Source organism: Pseudonaja textilis, chromosome Z (genome assembly GCF_049901715.1).
Source record: "Pseudonaja textilis isolate UNSWEBS1 chromosome Z, rPseTex1.2, whole genome shotgun sequence".
Taxonomy (NCBI): Eukaryota; Metazoa; Chordata; class Lepidosauria; order Squamata; family Elapidae; genus Pseudonaja; species Pseudonaja textilis.
Genome location: NC_142008.1, coordinates 3,764,254 through 3,777,218, shown reverse-complemented (window position 1 = coordinate 3,777,218; position 12,965 = coordinate 3,764,254). Strand labels below are relative to the sequence as shown.

The window sequence follows — 12,965 nt, the reverse complement described above, 5'->3', positions numbered from 1 at the left end:
TTCCTTCCTTCCTCCCCTCCCTCCCTCCCTCCCTCCCTCCCCTCCCTCCCCTGATACTGCTAGACCACAACAGTTTGGGGGATACCCGCCTGACCTCAGTAAAGACAGAAGCTCAAATGCATAACCAGCCCCCCTCTCTGCCTTGTTGCTACCCTGATTCATCAAAAAAGATTTCCTGCTTGAGCAGGGATTGGACTACAAGACCTTCAAGGTCCCCCGCCAGGCCTGTTACTCATTAATTTTGTAAATTACTGAGGAAAGTTGCCTGGCTAATAATGAAACTCCCAAATGTAGGTTGTGCTTTTAGATGGCTTACACCACCCAATGAAGAGAAAAATCCATTTCCTCAGCTTGTCTGTCGAGTACGTCATCACGATGGCCGTGTGGAGGTAGCAACCTTCCACAAACATCCAGAAGAAATTGGTCACCACGAAGTAGTTGAAGATGGTTGTGATGCACCGACACCAAAGCTGTTGGAAGAGATGCATATTTTGGTTTATTTGCGCCACACGTTGTCCAGGTTTGTACAGGAAGTCCTTGACTTGTGGCTGCAACTGAGCTCAACATTTCTGTTGTTAAGTGAGCCTTGCCTCATTTTACGACCATTTTTTGCCCCACACTGTTAAGTGAATCACTGCAGTTGTTAAAATAAATCACATAGTTAAGTGAATTGTCAGAAGGTCGCAAAAGGAGATCACATGACCTGGGACATTGCAACCGCCATAAGTGCAAGCCAGTTGCAAGTGTCTGAATGTTGATCACATGACCCTGGGGATACTATAATGGTTCTAAGTAAGAAAAGCGGTCATAAGCCACTTTATTCAATGTTCAAACAGTCGCTAAGTGAACTGTTGTAAGTTTTAGGACTATTTGCACTCACATAACGGTCTGCGATTTTCTTTTGCACTTTGGCTTTGACTGATTTACAAAATGCAACGTAAGGCAAACACTACAGGTAATCCTTGTTTTATGACCACAGTTTGACCAGAATTTTTATTCGTTGGCAAGGGGGTTTGTGTTAAGTGAGTTCCACCCAATTTTACACCCGGTCGCTAAACGAACGGTTGTAAGTCAAGGACGACCTTTACTTGAATTTCTGCCATATCTCTTGAGGAAGAAGTACCTCATTGCTCTCGTGGATATTGTGGTCAATTGTTTGTAGCACAAACCACATCATGTTCCTCAGGATGAACGTTGTGATCAGGTTCCAGTGGATAATGTTGCGGAGGCATCGGATACTCCTAAAACGGCAAATATATATATATTTAGGTCAGTTTTATTCATCTGAGAAAGCCCTAAGAAATTCTGAAGCGTGCAATCCAAAATATGGCCTGCTCCATAATTACCTTTCCTTCACTCCAGAGGGCATGGATGCGGCACTTCGATCCCAATCTTTACTCCGAAGTTGATAAATATTTCACAGAAGATATTTTGACATCTTAATAGAATAACCGAGTTGGAAAGGGACCGTGGAGGTCTTCTCGTCCAACCTCCTGCTCAAGCAGGAAACTCTAAACCGTTTCAGACAAATGGTTGTCTCATCTATTCTTAAAAACCTCCAGTGTTGGAGCACCCACAACTTCTATAGGCAAGTTGTTCCACTGCATTGTCAGAAATTTCTCCTTAGCTCCAGGTTGCTTCTCTCCTTGATTGGTTTCCATCTGTCGCTTCTTGTCGTATCTTGATGGGCTTCAGGCGGTTCACACCGGTTCACGTGAAACGGATGTTAATTTTACATCTGGTTCAGCAAACCGGTAGTCCTGACGACTGGCTGACCCTGCCCACCTTGCACCTCCCCTCCCAGGAGTCCCTACACGGCTTGTTTTAGATCCCAGATAAGTGCAGGGCCCTCACGGATGCTCGGGTAGGGCAAAAAAAAACGGGCCTCCTGGAAGTTCCGGAAGGCCGGAATGAGCCTGTTTCTGGCCTCCAGAGAACCTCTGGAGTCTGAGGGGAGTGAAAATGAACCTCCCAGAGGCTCAAGAAAAGCCTCCGGAGCCCAGGGAAGGCGAGAATGGCCCATTACAGCCTGTTTGCACTCCCAGGGTGGTGCAGGAGGTCAACTAGGCCACACCCAGCATAGCCACGCCCATCCAGCGACTGGGCAGAGAACCGGTTGTTAAATTATTTGAAGCCTGTTTCCTAGTATGATTTGATTGCTTATTGTACCCTATGACTATTTATTAAGTGTTGGACCTTACGATTCTTGACTCTTGACGAATGAACCTTTTCTTTTATGAACACTGAGAGCATTTGCACCAAGACAAATTCCTTGTGTGTCCAATCACACTTGGCCAATAAAGAATTCTACGAAGCCCACCCCTTTAAATTCAGGTGCTTTGGAGAATAGCTTGACTCCCTCTTTTGGGGGCACCCCCTAAGATATTGGAAGACTGCTATCGTGTCACCCCTAGTCCTTCTTTCATTAAATAGACCTACCCAGTTCCTGCAACCGTTCTTTATATGTTTTAGCCTCCAGTTCCCTAATCATCTTTCTTGCTCTTCTCTGCACTCTTTCCAGAGTCTCAACATCTTTCTTTTTTGTTTCATCTTGTTTTCAACAAAGGAAAGGAACATTCCTTCTATCCTGCCACCTTGCAGAAGACTGAATATTTAACACCCCGTGACAGAGTATTTTAGAACAAAAATTTATGTTGCAATGAAAATAAAATGGCAAACGCTTAGCTTGTGTGTTTCACAGCGAGCGGCATATTATGACTGATATGATCACGGGGGACTCCAAAATTGTATTCTAATGATGTTTTCAACATTTCTGCAGCAATACAAACCGTAGATAAATTGTTCAGAATGCTGCTGGTGGCTTGGGAAGCGCATTTGAAAGCAGGTTTATAAATGCAACGGCACTCTTAAGATTCAAAGCCGCCACAGCCGAAGTGAAATCAGCTATCTTTATTGCTCTTGGCTGAAAATAAATGATACATAGATAATCTAAAAGGATGAGAAAGAGACAAATAAGTGCTAATCGTTAACGAAAGTTAAAGAAGAATATGTGAAACATGCAAAATCAAAAGGGATGAGAAGGAGATAGGAAAAAATAAAAATAAACTAGCCATTAATGTACTTTGGAAACAGTACAGAGAAGAGAAACTAGGATGATTAAAGGAGACTAAAAACATGGAAAATGGTTGTAGGGTTTGGGTATGGCTAGCCTAGAGAAAGGGAAGACTAGGAGTGACATGACAGCAGCATTCTGGAATTTGAGGGGCTGCCACAAAGAAGATGGGGTCAAGCTATTTACCAAAGCACCCGAAGGCAAGAGAAGAAACAATGGATGGAAACTAACCAAGGAAAGAAGCAACATGGAATTAAGGAGAAACTTCTTAACAGTGAGAACAATTAACGGGGGAAACAGCTTGTCACCAGAAATTGTGGGTGCTTCTATACTGGAAGTTTTTAAGAAAAGACTGGGCCTATCTGAAATGGTATAGGGCAGAGATCTCCAAACTTGGCAACGACTTGTGGACTTCAACTCCCAGAATTCTCCAGTCAACATAGCTGGCTGGAGAATTCTGGGAGTTGAAATCCACCAGCTGTCAAGTTGCTAAGTTTGGGGGACCCTTGGTATAGGGTCTCCTGCTTGAGCAGGGGGTTAGACTAGAAGACCTCCAAGACCTTCCAATTTCTATTTTGATTAATCGATTAAAATTATGTTTCTCAAGATTCAGGGATAAACTCGTTCAATTCTACTGTATTTTAGATTTCTGCAATCTAAATGTAGACATTTTGTAACCTACTGGCTAGGTTGAGTGTTTTTCCGCCTTAGCAACTTTAAGATCTGTGATAATTCCGATAATTCCCCAGACAGCTTGATATTAAAAGAAATTGCTTGGAGCGGAATGGAAGAAAGAATCATATTACAGAATGCCAGGGAAGCCTTGCGGTTATCCTAACATGAAAAAAAAGGCTCAATAAGATGAGTTCACACGTTCAACCACTCAAAATAAAATTCAGTTAGTCCTTGACATTCAACAGTTCATTTAGTGACCATTCAAAGTTATAATAGCACTGAAAAAATGACTTGTGACCATTTTCCACACTTACAACTGTTACAACATCCCCATGGTCACATGATCCAAATTCAGATGCTTCACAGCTGATTCGTATTTTTGATGGTTGCAGTATCCCGAGTTCATGTGATCTACTTTTACGACCTACTGTTCTGACCAAACCTTGTTCCAAGGAAACAAACATGAAACAGAGATAACAACAAAACTTTTAATGATTCTTTACAAATTCCGTTCCTTCACGGTTAAAAGGCTGTTTCAAACTAATTGTCTCTGATATGAATGAGCCTTGCCAAGATTGTGCAAGGCTGCCAAGAACACTAGATAAAGTTACTAAGAAATATTTCAAAGAGTCTCCAAACACAAACTAAGAGAGTCTGAACACCCACAAGGCTTGAGTGCAAAAACTTCTTTGCTTCCTGCAAAGAACTCCAGTTTCTCAGCTGGCTTTTATCTCTTAAGGGAGGGGCCATTACCTTGCAGTCTTACTCCCGAGTCGCCCGTGCTGCTGCAGCTGCTGTTTCCTTCAAGTAGCCCCGTGGGCACATGCACTGGGCACAGGCTCCTCGGGGACCTCTTCATTACTGCTGCCAGCCTCCACAATCTCCAAAGGCAGCACTCCACTCCCTGATGATCCTGGCCCCATTCCTGTATCATACGCAGGACCCTCATCTGAGTCCTCGCTCTCCAAGACCTCAGCCATCCGCACCTGCTACCAGCGAACCACAACACCTTCTGGCAAGGCAAACTCAATGGGGGAAGCCAGATTCACTTAACAACCGGGTTACTAAGTTAACAAATGCAGTGATTCACTTTACAACTGTAGCAATTCAAGTCATAAAATGGGGCAAAACTCACTTAACAAATGTCTCACTTAGCAACATAAATTTGGGTTCAATTATGGTCGTAAGTCAAGGACTACCCCAACTGACCTAGCGTTGTGGGAACTCAACAGCTAGGTCTTTAGCTAACATACCAAACTATGGTGGTAAAATATATACTCTTAACTGTGAGATGAGCATCGTACAGGTAGTCCTTGACTTAACAACCATTCATTTAGTGACTGTTCGAAAGTTTCAATGGTATTGAAAACAAATGACCATTGGGACCATTTTTCACACTTTCGACCATTGCAACATCCCTACAGTCATGTGATCAAAATTCAGATGCTTGGCAACTGACTCATATTTATGACGGTTGCAGCGTCCCTGGTCCAATCATCCTCTTTTGTGATCTCCAAACAGTCAAAGGGGAAGCCAGATTCACTTAAATTGTCGCTAACTGAACAACTGCATTGACTCCCTGAAGAACTGTGGCCATTTAAGTCATAAAACGAGGCAAAACTCAATACTGCATTACAACAGAAACCTGGCAGCTCAAATGTGGTTGTAAGTTGAGGTGCACCTTTACAGTCTATCTAATAAATAAGTAAATAAAAATAAAATAAGTACTGAAGAGGAATTTTGGAACGAAAAGCCTAAGCTGGAAATTTTTCAGAAAAAAAACCAAACAATTTTCTTCCCTACGGGAGATGTGAAGCATAAAAATAGCACTGAGCATTTGCTAATAAATGCTTCTATGTTCAGGCAAATTTTAGGCATTCTCTTTTTTGGCAGTGAAGAATTAAGTAACCGAGTTTCACATATTTTCCACAATCTGGCAAGTTCTTAATTTTGAGATTCAACCCCCAGAATTCCCTAGGAGTGGGAAATCATGCTGGTGGGGGAATTCTGTGAGGTGAATTCCCAACATAGTAGTCCCAACATTATAAGTACGACGACCAGTTGTGGCTAGTTATAAGTACGAGGACCAGTTGTGGCTGGTTATAACTATGAGGACCAGGGTTTTTTTTTGTTAATTTTATTTGAGTTTTCACAAAAAAAATACAAATAAAACATCTTTTTTGAAAAGCAGCATAATCCCGGGTTACATTTCTTCATACAGACACAAATTCAGTTTCATGTTCATTTTTATGCTCTGTTCCATATCTTATTACTGTTTTACATTTTCTGCATAGCTTCTCCCCTCTTTTAATTTTCTCAATTTTATTTTAATTATCTCGTCTCAATTCAAATCATTATATTTATATTTTTTGTCTGTCCTGTTTCTATTATCTATTATCTTTTCTCATTAAACAAAGTTTCTCCTGTAGTTACTGATTGGAGTATGACGCCTTTGCATCTTTTAAGTTTATCCATTTAACTCTTATTTAGGCTTCAATATATACCCTAAAGTTATAACATTCAATATAATAAATGACTTCCATTCTGATCCTGCTTGGTACATTCTTAAAATACACACTATATTCTTAAAAAAAGAAAAAATTATAAATATATGTAATTAAAACAACATGTTCCATTCCAATTCAATTCTATCATTAATGTTAATATTCATTAAAATCTTAACTTCTTTAACATTACTTTTCAATTAAATATCATACTTCTATGGGAACAATTATAAGCTTTCCATAATTAATTCACCCCCCCCTTCACTTATATTTTATAAAACATTAACTAATTAAAATGTTCCCGTCCCTTCCAAATTCAATTTTCTCATTTATTTGATTTCACTTATTTTATTAACAAACATTTCACTAAATTACACTATTTTATCCCTCATTTTAATCATACATTGTTTCCAATTTTCTAAAGTTATTTCTATTACTAATATAACAATACAATCTTATGTACCTTTACAGAATCCCTTTTTCAGTTAAATTTTCACCCATTATCTCTAAATAGGCCCTGTTTCTCTATATCTTGTTCCGGTCCTTTGTAACTTCTTTTCCTTTCCTTCTTCCCTCTCTTCTCTCTCCCCTTTTTACCCCTTGTCTCTCTACCTCTATTTCTCTCTTCTGTATTCCCCTCTTTTGTTCCTTTCCAGTATTATACTTATTTTTCGAATTATTTTTCTTTTCTTTGGTTGTTTTTTTAAGTCTTAAATTCCCCATTCTCTTTCCCCCTTTCCTTTTTCTTCCCCACATAGAATTACTTGTTCATTAAAGATGGCTTCTTCTTTGTCCCAGTCTTCTTGTTTTGCAGACGTTTCTTGTTGTTTCTCATAGTTCCAAATCTCCATTTCTAAGAATTGAAAAACGAAGCCAAAAGAACTTCTCCCTTCTTGTGCATCTTTTTTATACTTTTTAAGTTTCATTTTCAATTCATCCAGATGTAGTGCAATTGTATAAATTTTTAAACAACCACCCGATTAATTTTAGTCATTCAAATGCAATAACCAAGAATCCAAAGATCACCAAGTAATCCAAATACATGCAAGCTGTTTCTTTTTGCTTTTTTTTCACTTTCTCTTCTACTGTTTAGTTACAAAGTTTCAGTTAAAATGTATCTTTTAGAAGTCTTGTTGAAGTTTTACTGTAGATTCTTTTTAATTCCAGGCAGTCTCCTCTTTCTTTCCAGATCCTGCCCTTTTATTCTTTTCCCCTCCTTTCCTCCTTATGAAAATTTTTTTAGTGTCCAGAAATCTTTATTATCCCTTTGGCATTTTGTTTTATTTTCAGCTTAATTGCCTATTGATGTCAAAGCGGATTTTTCCAATTTCTTATTTAAGTCTCTTAGTTGTCAGTATAGGGAAGGAGAGAGAAGAAAAAAAAAGCCAAACCTTTCCCTTTTCACTTTCCTTCGCTGCTTCCGACTCTTCTTTGGGAGCGATGTTGTTTTTTGTAAGTTTAAATTCCAGGGTACCTTAGTTGTTGCTTTTACAATTTAACCCAGTCAGCCAAAACTTTCACTTCTTATCTTCCTCCTGCACATTCTTTTCCAGTCGAGTTCTTCTTTGTGGTGGCCATTTCTGACCACCACTGCAAACTCCTTCAGGAAAGGGAGTAATGGCCAGCTGAGGAGGAGAGATGAGGCTCTCCTCAACCCTGCTGGCAGTCTCCCCACTCTTCACCACCTCTACGGGGCGGCTTAGCCCCGAAACCAGCCGGCTCGAGGCACTCCAGTGGCGAGCCCAGACAGAAACCACGCACGATCGCGGTTTTCTGTCTGTCACCGAAGGAACTCAAACCGGAAGGGGGAACCAGTTTTAAGCTACTTTTCTCTTTGTAATATCGTATGATTGCCAAATAAATGGTTGTAAATTGAGGACTATTTTATTCCAAACAATGGCAAATTGACTTTGCCTTTGATCCACTGAGATGGAGCTCAATTAAAACTGACTTTTGCCTGACCTCAAATATAGATGCTTTGACTTTCTTCCTGTTCATATGCCTCAAGACTTTTGTTAAGACCTCATTAAGAACCATGAATCATTTGTTCTCACACTCCTCTTAATCATGGCTAATAGCTCTACCTCTTGACCGCTGAATTTCCTCCTACATTGTTTCTGCAATTTCCTTTGTTGGCATTGCCTTATTTATTGAAAATGTACTCACAGCACAAGAGCTGCATAATGTTGCATAACCATACTGTAAGGAAGAAGGTACAGCAAATTAATAATAAGTGGGTTCAGCAAAATTTCATAAACTGGATATCTAGAATGTCATAACCGAGTTGCTAAAATCATTCACTGGAAGCTATGCCAAAAGTTTGGATTTGAGTATAGTAACAACTACTGGGAACATCAGGTTGAGAAGGTTCTGGAGAATGAAAAAGTCAAGATCTTGTGGGACTTCAGACTGACAGGCACTTGGCCCACAACACACCTGACATAACAATAGTTGAAAAGAAAAAGTTTTGGTTCATTGACATTGCAATACCTGGTGATGCACGAATTGAAGACACGCAGCAAGAAAAAAATCACAAAGTATGGGGACTTACAAATTGAAGTTGAGCAACTTTGGAAAAAGAAATCTTGTGTTATCCGAATTGTGATTGAACCCCTTGGAGCGAGACCTAAAGAACTACCTCGCTGTTTGGAAATTCTGAATTTATCAGACTTGAACACCCTGATTCTACAAAAAAACCACCCTACTTGGAACAGCTTATATCTTCCGATGCTACCTTAACAGTTCCTAGGTCCTTGGTTAGGACTCGAGCTGTTGAGCTACCAACTAGCCCAAACGCTGTGAATCTCATTCAAGATTAACAGCAGCAACAACAACAATAATAATGACAAAGTAGCAACAATGGCGCATTGGAAGATCTGCAAGAAATATCACTTGCCTGTAAGCAAGAACTGGTGGGACCATTTAACAGAAAAAAGTCATAGAAAATTAAAAAGTTAAATTGCTCTGGAACTTCAGAATCCAGACAGACAGGCACCTGCCACATAACACCCTGGACTTAACAGTTGTTGATAAGAAAGAGCAAAAAGTCTGGATAGTGGATGTGGCAGTGCCTGGAGACAGCAGAATAGAAAGAACTGGAGAAGATAATAAAATACAAAGATCTCCAAATAGACATAGAATGACTATGGCAAAGGCAAGCAAGGGTGGTACAAATAGTCACAGGTGCCTTGGGCGCAGTCCCAAAACAACTGGAGCACCACTTGTACACCATAGGCATTGACAAATTTGCGATTGGTCAATTGCAGAAGGCAGCTTTACTTGGAAAGCTTCCATCCTGTGACAATATCTGTAACACCATCAAACACTCAGATTTTCCTATCCCAGGACCTTGGTAAGGACTCAATAGGTAGACAAAAATGCCAAAAATGCCAAACCAAACCCAGTCTGAACATCTGGCTGACTATGTGAATAATAACAATAACAATAACAATAGTATTCCAAAACTCTTTCAGTCTGTAATGACTGTGGGACTTCCGAATACAGACTGACAAAGTTTTGGAACACAATAACCCGGATAACACGATTGTAGATAAGAAAAAAGTGTGGATTGTTGACATTGCCCTATCTGGTGACAGCAGAATCGACGAGAAACAACTTGAAAGAGTCACCAGATATCAGGACTTGAGAATCGAACTGCAGAGACTCTGGCATAAACCAGTGCAGGTGGTTCCAGTGGTACTGGGCACACTGGATGCTGCTGTGCCTAAAGACCTAGGCAAGCACTTGAAAACAATTGGCGCTGACAAGATCACCCTTGGTCAGCTGCAGAAGGCCACCTTACTGGGATCTGCTCCCATAATCCGCCGATACATCACACAGTCCTAAACACTTGGGATGTGTTCCACTACTGATTTGTGATGCGAAACCCAGCATAGTTATCTCGTTTGCTGTGTATACTGTCATTTTTGTGTATTATAACAATACTTGGAACAGTTTATATTCTCCGACGCTACCTGAACAGTTCCTAGGTCCTTGGTTAGGACTCGAGCTGTTGAGCTACCAACCAGCCCCAAAGGCTGTGAATCTCACTAAATAACAACAACAACAATAATAATAGTGCCACACTTCTTCCAAATGCAGAATTTAAAATAAAGGCTTATTGTCTTTCCTTATTTTCAATAAATATTGAGTTTCTTAACGGCCCAAGGGTCAACTCTGCTATTGGATGAGAAAAATTATGCATCCTTGATATGTCTCTGGCAGTGTTGATGCTTATTTAGTTATTTCCCCACCTGATAAATATTCATTGATCTCGCATTTGTGAAGCATCTGCTTTTAAGCTCATAGCCACGATGCACAAATGATGCCAGTAACACTATGAAGTATTGTTGGGGTACAAAAAGCCCGTTATTGATATAAGCATATTAACTCCAGAATAATCCCAGGACATAAAGAAAATGTTCAGGTTTTGATTTTGGAAATGCACACCTAGTTTTTTAAAAGAGTGGAAAAATGAAATTGCCAGGTCTAGAAAATGAAGGATGCATTTAAAAAAAAAAAGCATTCTTTTTTTTTCCACCAAAAGGAAGAAAAGATATGATTACAATAAATTCTCTTTTATAAACAGGAAATTGTCTTACTGGTGGAAGGCACTAGGCTAGAAATCAGGAGACTGGGAGTTCTAGTCCCGTGTTAACCATGAAAGCTGGCTGGGTGACTTTTGGCCAATACCAGATGATGAGTTCTAGCTTTGCCCTAGGCATGAAAACTATCTGGATGACTTTCGGCCAATCACCAGGAGATGGTGAGTTCTAGTCCCGCCTTAGGCATGAAAACAGGCTGGATGACTTTTGGCCAATCACCAGGAGATGGTGAGTTCTAGTCCTGCCTTAGGCATGAAAACTATCTGGATGACTTTTGGCCAATCACCAGGAGATGGTGAGTTCTAGTCCCGCCTTAGGCATGAAAACTATCTGGATGACTTTTGGCCAATCACCAGGAGATGGTGAGTTCTAGTCCCGCCTTAGGCATGAAAACTGTCTGGATGACTTTTGGCCAATCACCAGGAGATGGTGAGATCTAGTCCCGCCTTAGGCATGAAAACTATCTGGATGACTTTTGGCCAATCACCAGGAGATGGTGAGATCTAGTCCCGCCTTAGGCATGAAAACTATCTGGATGACTTTTTGGCCAATCACCAGGAGATGGTGAGATCTAGTCCCGCCTTAGGCATGAAAACTATCTGGATGACTTTTGGCCAATCACCAGGAGATGGTGAGATCTAGTCCCGCCTTAGGCATGAAAACTATCTGGATGACTTTTGGCCAATCACCAGGAGATGGTGAGTTCTAGTCTTGCCTTTCATATGAAAGCTGGCTGAATCAGTCATTCTCCCTCTATCTCTCTCAGACCAGACCAGCCTTCCTTACAGAGTTGTTGTGAAACTAAGAGGAAAAATGAATATTAGGTATGCTCACTGTTTTTCACATTGTTGGGAGCTATTGTATTAAAGCAATAAAAGAGGAATAAAATATAATTAAAAATCATTAATAAATGCAGCAGATAACCCCCACAGTTCTTCCCAAAACTTTTGATTTTTTTAAAATTTGTTCTGCTTTAGCTGTTCAGAATTTCTCTCTCACCTGAGAGATCTTGCCAGATAAATATTTTTCTCTTCTCTTCCAATAACATTTTAGCCTCTAAAATTCCCTGGAAGTTTTTGCTTTACAGAAGTTGCTCATGTTGTCATTGGATTCTGCTCCTTAGCCCATTAAGCAGCCCAGCACGTTTCTAACCTTAACCTTAATTAGGGGTATGTCCATTGACAAATTTTGCTTTTATTCGTTCATGGCTGACAAATGTTTAATTGTAGTCAACATGGCCTTTCAATATCCCATTTCCAGGCAAACTCAGTAGCAAAAATAGCAAGTCGGTCCCAAATTCTTGCTTCTTCCTCCCCCCCTTTTCTAAAATAAACCTTTCCAAACAGACTCAGGTTATTACTGTAATTCTGTCTTCTGTCCTGGCTACATGAAAGTGCTTGATTATATGGTGTTGATCTGCCCACACGTAGCAAAAGAACGTGATTTTAAGGACAGAAATACATTTAGCTGGCTCTCTCCAAATTCACTATCTGGTTCTTAGGTGGCCAAAGGTGTGTGGGGGGACGACCCCAGCACTTCAAATCATTTCAGGTACAAAAAGAGGAAAAGACGAAAAATACCTCACCATTTGCGGCGGCTGCAAGTCTGTAAAAATATCTCAGCAATCAAAATGGAAGGTGAAAAATGTCAAGATGCCGACAACTTCCTTTCTCTGAGAATGGGAATGTAGCCAAAGCTACGGTGGCCTCCTCTACAAGGGTGTTGTTCTATTTTTATGCTTAACAGCTGCTTCTGTCATTGCTACCTTAACTAAGGATTTCTTTGCAAAATATGGGATGATCAGGTTCTCATTGTCCCAGGGCCTGAAATAAGATTTTTTCTCTCTGAATTTTGTCACGGGGTTTTTTTTCCCCCATTAAATGGAAGGAAGGAAAGAGGGAAGAAAGGGAAAAAGGAAGGAAGGAAGGAAGACTCTACAGATTAAGGCACCAGGAAAGAAACTAGAAGAATATGAGTTCTACTCCCATTTTAGATATGAAAGCTGGCTGAATGACAGTTATGCCTTACAGAAGCCAACTGCAAACACCCCTTATTATTTATTTGTGGTTTTTTTGTTATTTGTTTATTTATTTGTTATTGCCGCCTATT

General features: G+C 40.2%; 1 protein-coding gene across 3 annotated transcripts in view; it reads right to left on the bottom strand.

Moving 5' to 3' along the window:
* CRHR2 (corticotropin releasing hormone receptor 2) overlaps positions 1 to 12,965 on the bottom strand; it is a 129,587-nt gene that overhangs the window by 25,545 nt on the left and 91,077 nt on the right. For all 3 annotated transcript variants that reach the window (XM_087917558.1, XM_087917559.1, XM_026718500.2), the window contains 2 exons: positions 1,124 to 1,241; positions 317 to 470 (listed from right to left, as the gene is read on the bottom strand). In XM_087917558.1, coding sequence (XP_087773684.1) covers positions 317 to 470; positions 1,124 to 1,241 — 272 coding nt within the window. The remainder of the gene's footprint in view (positions 1 to 316; positions 471 to 1,123; positions 1,242 to 12,965) is intronic.